Raw genomic sequence first — 9,654 nt, forward strand, 5'->3', positions numbered from 1 at the left:
AACCAGGCCTTTCTGGTTCCGGCGGGCATTCCCGGGGCCCCTCCAGGGCAGGCTGTGGGAGGTCCCCCACTTGGCTGAGGTCTTGTTTTGAAAGATGATTTGAGCTGGCTGCCTCTTTACCAGTGGCTGTTTCTGGTTTTGGCAAAGGGGTTGGTGTCCCATTGCTGGTGGGTCACCTGTTGATTTGTAGCTTCTGGAACTAGGCCCAGGTGGATAGGCAGTCTGGAGCCAGACCTTGCAAGAAGATGGGGTGGGACCCTCTGGTTTCCAGTGGGATTGCAGGGCAGGATGGGAATCCAGGTGGGGCTGTGGGTGGACCAGAGAGAGAGCAAGGCCTTGTGGTTCGAGCTCCATCCTGACTTTTTTGTGACCTTGGCCTTTCTTGCTCTGGGCCGTGACTTGCTGCCCTGTTTTTGCCAGGAGGGAGTATCAGATGTGCTCATGACCAAGGATTCCTGGGCTCTGAGCTCCAGATACTGTGAGGGGTGGAGTCAGTGCTTCCTTTCCTCCTTTGCACACACACTCTTGTGGTGTATGATGGATGGGAAACATGCTGTGATCGTGCTCTGATGTAGCCACTCACTCACTGAGTGGTTCTGGAAGAGTCTCTGTCCCACCTGGGAACGAAAGGGTTGGCTTGGTTATCCTTGGAGATTCCCTTCCAGCTCTGTCATCCTGAGAATCATCTCCTCCTCTAAGAAGGGTTATCAAAACCTCACTGACCAGAAGGAGAGTTCCCATCTGCCCAGTAGTCATCCGGGAACTGCCACTAACCATCTGGGCATGAGGTCAGCCAGACCTGGAAATTCCCCATTTCCCTTCAGAAGTCCGGGCCCCCCCTTGGGCAGCTCTGATCTCCAGAGAGAGTTCTGTCACAGGAGGCTGTTTCTCCTGAGTCTCCTTGCCTGCTGCCTGCCAGCTGTTCTCCACTCACCGAGGCTGGAATTGGGGAGAACAGCCCCATGTGCCCCCTTGTTTGCATCCCACGAACCTTCTTCCCTGTTGGCTCCCTAGTGCCAAGAGGCAGACTGAGCACTGCATGGCTTGGAGGACATGAGATGGGTTTCAGTTCCTGTATTCTGCATCCTGCTGTTTTGCTTGACTCACATCTGGGTATCTCTGAGGGAGCATGGCTATGCCAGCCTGATTCTAGAAGGGTAGGGTTGTCCATAGTGCCTCTGGTCAGTGGGTCACAGTGGGGCTGTCTCTGGGATGTTTAAACATGGCCTCTCAGAAGATGGGGTTGGGGACAGGGGCTCCTCTGGTCCTGTCAGTTTTTCTGCTCTGAATTAGATTTATTGAGGTTCTACTCTGGACCACTTTCTGAAGATGCCTTGGCACATGAGATGGATTCAGTCAGGGGCTCCTCTGGTCCTGTCAGTTTTTCTGCTCTGAATTAGAGGTTTATTGAGGTTCTACTCTGGACCACTTTCTGAAGATGCCTTGGCACATGAGATGGATTCAGTCCTGCTCTCATGGAGCTTCCAGTCTACTGGGCGAGCCAGACATGGAGTAAAAGATTACCCCAATCATCATGTAATGTTGATTGTGAGTTCTGTTTAGGCTGTGTGCAGAGTTGCGCCAGGAACCAGGACTGTTACCACTTACCACTAACAGTGGCTCCATGCCTCTTCCAGCCTCAGTTTCCCCATTTGTGAGCTCCATTCAGCTCTCAGTGATGGCCCCCCTTCCTGAGCCAGTGATAGCAATACCGAGATGTGTAAAGCATGCTGCTGCCTCAGGAAGTTCTCAGCCAAATGAGCAAATGCTTGCACCAGTCAGGTACATTCCACACTAGGTGGTAAGGCACGTGAGGAGAGAACGAGCAGGGGAAGGATCCCCCTAGCTACCAGCATTTTCCAGCACCTTGCTATATGCCAGTCGTTGTGCTGAGTTCTTTACCCACACTGTCTCTTTTAGTTCAGTGCCTGCATCTGTGCTTTCCTTTCTGCTGTATAACATTGACCTTTCAAGTTAAAAACAAGTCACCGCTAAGCTGCATGATGACTTTTGTGTTACGAGTGTGGGCAGCTGTCCTTTGCCCAGGAGGCCCAGCAGGGTGTGGGTGCCTCCTGCAGTGTCTGTTCCGCTCAGGTTTGTCAGTCTTTGTGTGAGGGGGTCCTTCACTTCAGAACTTTGTTTTTCTTTTTGGCCCTTTCCATCCCATAGACCCTCTTGGCCAAAATCCTTCTTAATTCTTATGCTGCAAGACAGGGGAAACAGGCCAGAGGTTACCTGATAGCTTGGTGCTACTTTACAAGCAGACTTGGATTCCCTCTGAGTCTTGTGGACAGAGCCGTGTCCTTGCTGTGTGAACATAGGGGGTTAAAGTCTCAGCCTGTTTAGGCAGGCAGAGCTGACTATGCACCTTGGCTCTCACTTGATGGCTCTGTAATCCTGGCTGAGTTACTTAACCTCTCTGAACCTCAGTTTTCTCCCTTGATATGAGTACATGTCTCAGGGTTGTTGTCCAGCTTAAAGCATCTGAAGCATTTAATGCAATGCTTGGCAAGGAGATGATTGATGGATGGTGGTGGTATTATTAATCCCTTCTCACTCTTCTTTGAGTGAGCACTGTGTGGGTTTGAAAGGGCCTTTGAGGATTCCTGAGAGAAACAGTTTTTGCCTTGGGGTTGGTGATCTTGGGAGGGGGGTTTCAGGGCCCCAAGTCCTTCCGAAGTCCCCAGTGGAGGCTTTTTCATGTTGGTGAACTGCTTGTAGGGCTGGAACTGGGTCAGTTTTCAGCCTCAGAGCCTTTGCCCTTACTGTTCTCTCTGCCTGGAATGTTCTTCCCCCAGATATCTTCATCGCTAGTTCCCCCACCTCCCCAACCTTGTGAAGGATTTTTGTTGTTTTGTTTGCTGATAATTCCACAGCACCTGGACTAGTACCTAGAACAGAGGAAATGCTCTATAAGTAGTTGCTGAATGAATGAATGAATGAATGAATGAATGAATGGTTTCCCTACTGAGTCACAGAACTAGGATTCTAAAATCACTTTGCAGAGTGGTTTCAAGTGAAATAAAACAGATGAAATTGAAACAGATGAAATAAAAAAAAAAAAACTTGTACAAGTAGATAGTGGTTTGATGGAAAATTCCTCTGTTCATTAGAACTGGAGGGGACAGACCATACATAGTATGAGACTAAAGGAGGAGAGTGACAGTGTGTTAGTCAGGGTTTTTTTCTTCTTCTTTTTTTTTAGAAGATAGCATACATATAAATGGATCTTTGGATTGGATTGACTTGCTTATCCCTTCGGGTACAAGAATTTCATTTTAAAGCTCACTGATTAAGTTTAAGACTTTCATTTCCCCTCCTCAGAGTGGGAAGGGACTGCCCGTGATCTCACAGTGAATTAATGGCTAGACCATTAACTTGGTAAGTGTTTATCGGACGTTCACTTTGTAGCTAATATTGTGCTGGACACTGAGGATACAGTGATGGGCAAAACAGACAGAGTGCCTGTCCTTCTAGACCTCACAGACAGGAACTCAGGTTTTTAACTCCAAGTTTAGGTTCTTTCATGTACCCCACATTGCACCCTACAGTTAACTGCTGTTTCAAATGAATCAACAGTTCAGTGAGGCTACTAAAAGAAACTGATGCCATTCTTAGGTTGCATTAATAGAGGCAGAGTGTCTAGATCAAAGGAGGTGACTGTCCTTTTCTGCTATACTGTGGTCAGAGCAACCTGAAGTGCTGTGTTCTATTCTGGGTTATGGGAACTGCCTTCTGGGCCATTGACAGACTAGAGCTTCTCCAGAAAGTATACCCCAGTGGCCTGGCTAGCCCCCTGATATACTGCTGTTGTCCTTACAGCCAGACGGGCACCACGGCAGGGGCTGAGCCACCCTCATGGAAGGGAGAGGACCGTACCGGATCTACGACCCCGGGGGCAGCGCTCCTCTGGGAGAGGCGTCCTCAGCTTTTGAGCGCCTAGTGGAGGAGAATTCTCGGCTGAAGGAAAAAATGCAAGGGATAAAGATGTTAGGTAAAGCAGACCCTGTCCCCTCCCTGCAGCCTGGGATGCCAGCCCCTCTGCCCAGCAGCATAGAACGCAGCTGGCATATGCCTTCATGCAAGGCATCCCTTTGTCCCTTCTGGCCCACCATTGGCCCCTGCTCCACAGCTGTGTCTTTATGCACTTATGTAGATTGGCGACAATATTTCCAGCTCCAATTCTCCAGCACCCCAAAGCCAGGATGACAGGAGCCAGGGTACCTTGAGGGACCAAGAGGGAGGTGTGGTCTGGGAGAGAGTGAGCTGGAAGGCCCAGTGTGTGGATATGGAACCAGAATGGCCTTGTCATCTGGAGGCAGGAGAAGAATGGAACTCGTCATCTGGAGGCATCCCCAGGGCAACCAGGGCACGGGTCCCCAGGTGTTGGGCAGAGCTTGGCTTGAAGCAATCAGCAATCGACCCCTCAGTTTCTCTTCTCCTTGTTTTTGTTCAAGATGTCCCCACTGCCTAGAGCAACCCCACCTACCTCCACATGATGGAATCATCCCCATGCGTCAGCACCCAGCTCAGATGCCATCTCCTCCTCCATGCTGGGCCCTCATTGGTTTCCCCATCCAGAGGGCCCTCTCTTTCATCCAAATTCCTAAAACTCTTCCTTTACCTTGCTGCCTGCTTCTCTGGTCTCAGATTCCTGCTTATGATGGCAGACTGGGGGGGGGAGGAGAGGAGTTTCTCCTTCTCTAGCTGGAGGAGAAGGAAAACTGAGTCCAAGAGGGCTGGTTGGTATTATCCAGGATCCACCTCATAGGCAGCACCTGACTCTGGGGGCTTGGGCTGTGGGTAGCGAGGAGAGGAGTTTCTCCTTCTCTAGCTGGAGGAGAAGGAAAACTGAGTCCAAGAGGGCTGGTTAGTATTATCCAGGATCCACCTCATAGGCAGCACCTGACTCTGGGGGCTTGGGCTGTGGGTAGCCCCCAGGTGCCATGGTGGTAGGCCCGAGAGAGCCCCTGGCTTTCTGTGGAAGCTCCTGGCCCGGTGTAGGGGGAATGGGGTAGGAAGAGGGTGCTTGGGGGGCCAGGAGTTTTTCCTAGATTCCTTTCTGCTCCTATTTTCCTGATTGTTCAGCCCTATTTCTTACTCTAGCCTGTTTCTGGTGGGGGACAGAATGATATTTGTCCCTTTTGGCCCACAGAGCAATGGTGGGAGTAAAGCCCAGGGTCCGGAGCCCCTAGAGCCAGGCAGAACAGGTCTGGGGGTACAGGGTGGGGAGAATGGTGCACTGAGCTGAGTAAATGCTTTTTGCTCCTTCTTTCCCCACTGTCTCTCTAGGGGAGCTTTTGGAAGAGTCCCAGATGGAAGCATCCAGGCTCCGGCAGAAGGCAGAGGAGCTGGTCAAGGACAGTGAGCTGCTCCCACCACCTTCTCCATCCTTGGGCTCCTTTGATCACCTGGCTGAGCTCACCGGTACAAGAGGAGCCTGGGGACCTCTGCCTTTCCCTATACCCTAAACTGCCTAAACCCTTAACAGTGGACTCCCTTCTTATTCTGAAACCCACGTTCCACTCATTTATGCTTAGGCCACAGACAACCTCCCATGCATGTTTTGGCTATAGCATCCCCCAGAAGGTCAGATGTAAAAGCGACTTCAAAGCAATCTTGCTAGAAGTGGCTAGTGACTCAGCACTCCTGAGGCCCTGGCAAACATTAGTAATAGATCACAATAATCCACTGTACCCAAGATGTGGCCTCAGGATCTTCATCAGCATATTTATTCAGCAAATATTTAATGAGCAGCTGCTTTCTGTCTCTCAGAGTTGCCATATGAATTGAAAGCTCTCTGGTCTGGCCCGTCTCCTTTTATTTTACAGTTAGAGAAGCTGAGGCCTGGGGAAGAATCTGGGCTTGCCCGTTGGGCTGCTGCAGTGTACTTCACATGTAAGGTTACTTATGCCACCTGTTAAAGGAAAGGGTGACTGTGACTAAGGGTTGAAGTCCTTTGTGTGGTCATCATGCATTACTCAGGCATGTCTCCAAGTCAGGGCGAGGTCTGGGACTTGGGAGGAAAAGATCCCCACAGATGGGACTCAGATGCCTCCTGCTGCAGCTCCACCTATGGTCTCAGCCCAGGCCAATGTGGTAGGCTTCCATTTGGCTGGTGGTAACATTTGCTGAATGGGCAGATGGAGGAAAGTGATGATCTCAGAGTCCACAATGTTTTCTGAGCCCCGATTGGTGCCAGGTCCACCCCCAGAGTGAGATGTGGAGCTATCCTCAAGGGCCCCCTGCAGCAAGAGCCCCAGGAGGTTGGGGAGGGACAGCCAAGTCTGAGTCCTGGTTTTACAGTTGCTGGCTGTGTGGCTGTGGGCAAGTTGGTGACCTTTCCAAGCCTCAGTTTCCTTACCTTTAAAATTGGGATACAGGGCTGTCATGAGAATGGATAATAGCAATGAAAACACTTTGTTAACTGTAAATCATTGTCCTTATCATCACTGAGGCCAGTCCATGGTAGGAAGGAGCAGTGGCCACCTTGGTATTTTCCAAGTGAGTCCAGGGAAGTGGGTCTCTCTGCCCAGGCTCTGTCCCCGTCATTTCAGGGCAGGTCATTTTTTTAGACTACCTGGTCCTGATGGGACCACCTCCCATTGTCCCAGGCTCAAGTGGGGAACTTGTCTGAAAACTCTTCTGTCAAGAGCTCTTCTTGAGGGGCCAGTATCTGGGCTTCTCCCCCTCCTGGTGTGTTCATTCATGCTCTCTTGATTCTGCAGGAAAGGATGCAAATGTCACGGCACCTACTGCTACCCCTGAATGCCCCAGCGACAAGACAGAGACAGTCCAAAAATCACCATCCAGTGTAAGTTGTGTAAGAGGGCTCAGAAATTGTCTTCTACAGATTTGGCTTGAGAAGTTTCACTTGGTATCCTAGGGCTGGAAGGGACCCATCGGATCACAGTTTAGTGTCTTCATTCTACAGATCAGGCCCAGAGAGAGGGAGGCCTTTTTGAGGTCATGCAGATAATAAATATAGTGGGGAAAGCGGGGACTTTCTAGGGCAGGGTTGAGGCCCAGAGTTGTGTTCTCGGTGGCCCTGACGCTCAGCTGGGAGCTGAGTGCAGAGCTCCTCCAATCTACCCTGCCCCTTCCTGGGATGAGGGAAGGCTGAAATATCTTTGCAGACCAGGTTTAGTGGGAATCCCAGAGCCAACTGCTGGTTCAGATGGGCCATCAGCCTGTCAGTTGGTTGAACAGCCAATGAATTCTACTTTGAATGTCTGAGAAGGATGAAAATATCTGGGATTCCTTGGCTACCCTGAATTTGGATGAATCTTGAAAAAGCCTCCAAATTTGTTGAACCATCACTGGGACTTTTCTCAGATCAGACCACCCTTCTGAGATCTCTGGGACTAGGTTGGCAAGACTGGCACAGGACCATGTGTGATGGTGGCCCTAACAAGTGCTGTCTGTTATTATCCAGGGGACCAGTTACAGACATTCAGTCCTGGGGAGAGCTCTGGTATTGTAGCAGGAATGCTAAATCTGCCGTCTTGGGTTCAGTCCCCGCTTTTGCGTCAACTAACTATATGACCTCAGTTTTCTCATCTGTCAAAGAGAATTTAACTCTCTGACCAGCTTTATGGGTTGCTTTGAGAAATAATGGAGTTTATGAAAACACAAGTACAAGGCTTTAAAAAAATATGTCCTAAAGTCCTAGCAGCTCAGTGTCAGCTAGTCCAGTATCCCTATTCTACAGATGAGGAAATTGGCCCTCAAAGGGACGTGACCTCAAATCATGTCAGACTTGTCGGGAATTCTGCTTTGTGATCTCACATGAAATGATATGTAACCGCCCTGTGAGCGCAGCTGGGCTGCCTCCCCTCTGCACAGAGTGGGCTGCCTGGATGGGCTGGATTTGAGAGGAGGTTTTGTAAACTCAGTCCTCTGTTCTGTCAATGCTTCCTGCTGTGGGGCCCCAGAGGAGGCCGAGGTGTTTTTTCTCTTGGGCAGCTTTTTACTCACTTTCTGCCCAGGGCACGTCCTCTGAATTTGAAGTGGTCCCCACCGAGGAGCAGAGCTCCCCACCAGAGAATAGCAGCCACACCAGAAACACGATGGTGAGTGGACGGGCCGCCCCTCGGCACTTCTCACTGCTTCCTCTGTTTTAGTCACCCGCCCCTGAGTGAGAGGCATAGGACCCACTCAGATCCCTTGGGCACATTGGAGTCACTTGGGGACACAGGAGGGGCTGAAGCAGGGGGTATTTCTCGCTCACATATGCAAATCCCTGGGCTGGTGACTTCCCCAACTTGGGCCACACAGGCACCCAACCATTGTGAAAGCCTAGGCATTTTGCCAGCCCTGTTCGCTTCTGCTGAGGGCTGGGTACCTTCACACACTATGACTCAGCCCTTTGGGTCTGTGGTCTCCTAGCCCTGGGGGAAGTAGAAAGGATCAAAAAGGTGGAGAGCGGCTTAAGGCAGGTGATTTACCCTATCGTGCAAGGTCTAGATCCCCCCAGCCACCTTCTGGAGCACACAGGTAGGAGCTTCAGCTCTCCACTTACACTGATGCACACACACACACACATACACAATCTGCTAGCTCTGGGTGTCCAGCCAGCATCTGCATTCCATACTTTACACACTTGCTGCCTGTGTCCCAACTATATCTTCCTTCTCTTCTTTCTTAAAATGGTAGATTTATTGGAGAACCACTGTGAAAGGTCTGGAAGATTCTTCAGAAGTCTTAAATTCCTACCCTCTCCTTCCTCTCTTCCCACTTTGAGTTTTTTTGTTGTTATGCAAACAGTAAGTGGTCTAACCCATCACTGATGCTTTGGTCCCTACTGCCCCATCTTAACAAAAGATTTGGGTGGCAGACGCTGCTCTTTTGTTCACTGATTGCTTTGTGTATCTGTCAGTGCCCAGTGCAAGGCCCCTATCAGGTGGTCATCCAGCTTATACTAGCATGCCTTCCATGATGAGAGGCTCTTCACTGCATCAGGCAGCTCTGAATATTAGAAAGGTTCTCTGTTTTGTCACTTGGGAATTTATGTCCCTTGTCCTATTCTGTCCCTGAGGGCTGAGTTACTGGCTGAGGAGGTGAGACACCCAGATCAGAAAGTTTTTCTGTGACCTTGGAGCAGTGCCTTTATCTAACTGTTAAGTTCTTCCTTAGTCCTACAATGTGCCTTGTATATGCTGAGCCAGGACAAGACAGCCTCCCCGCCCTCTGTAGGTAATATAGGCTAGTTGGAGAAACCAGAGGTATTTGAAGCACATCATGAGCTGTAAATAGAGCAGCATTTGCCACCTCAGATCAAGGCAGAGGGGATCCTGAGGGAGAAGAGCCCAGAGAGGCACAGGAGAGGGTGTGTGTGGGCTCTGGCAGGGGAAGATGGGGAGCCCGACTAGAAGACACTGCAGGAGGACCTGCTGCTGCAGGGCCTTAGACTCCCAGCAGGGGAGCTAGGCTTGATGCGGTCAGCAGTAAGGTGACACCATAGGGCCTTGGGCATGGTATTACATAGCGATGATGGTGTCTTTGATAGGAGCATTCTAGATGGAATAGAGAGGGAGACTGGACTATCTTACCCACGTATGCTTCATTTGCTTCATTGCCAAGTATGTTTTCTTTCTTTTTTTTTTTTTTTTTTTTTTTTTTTTTTTTTTTTTTTTTTTTTTTTTTTTTTTAAAA

The 9,654-nt window shown here is 50.1% G+C and overlaps 1 protein-coding gene across 4 annotated transcripts in view; it reads left to right on the forward strand.

Annotated features, from left to right (window-relative positions):
* The first annotated feature begins 3,818 nt into the window (after positions 1 to 3,818).
* The window catches only part of TNIP1 (TNFAIP3 interacting protein 1), a 35,910-nt gene continuing 30,074 nt past the window's right edge, over positions 3,819 to 9,654 (forward strand). For 2 of the 4 annotated variants that reach the window (XM_008584143.1, XM_008584145.1), the window contains exons 1-4: positions 3,828 to 3,994; positions 5,293 to 5,427; positions 6,729 to 6,814; positions 7,989 to 8,072. In XM_008584143.1, coding sequence (XP_008582365.1) covers positions 3,859 to 3,994; positions 5,293 to 5,427; positions 6,729 to 6,814; positions 7,989 to 8,072 — 441 coding nt within the window. In that variant the 5' untranslated portion in view covers positions 3,828 to 3,858. Of the gene's footprint in view, positions 3,995 to 5,292; positions 5,428 to 6,728; positions 6,815 to 7,988; positions 8,073 to 9,654 lie in introns of all 4 variants that reach the window. The other 2 variants (XM_008584141.1, XM_008584144.1) reach the window with 2 other exon arrangements.

The sequence above is a fragment of the Galeopterus variegatus genome, unplaced genomic scaffold (assembly GCF_000696425.1).
Source record: "Galeopterus variegatus unplaced genomic scaffold, G_variegatus-3.0.2 Scaffold3155, whole genome shotgun sequence".
Classification (NCBI taxonomy): Eukaryota; Metazoa; Chordata; class Mammalia; order Dermoptera; family Cynocephalidae; genus Galeopterus; species Galeopterus variegatus.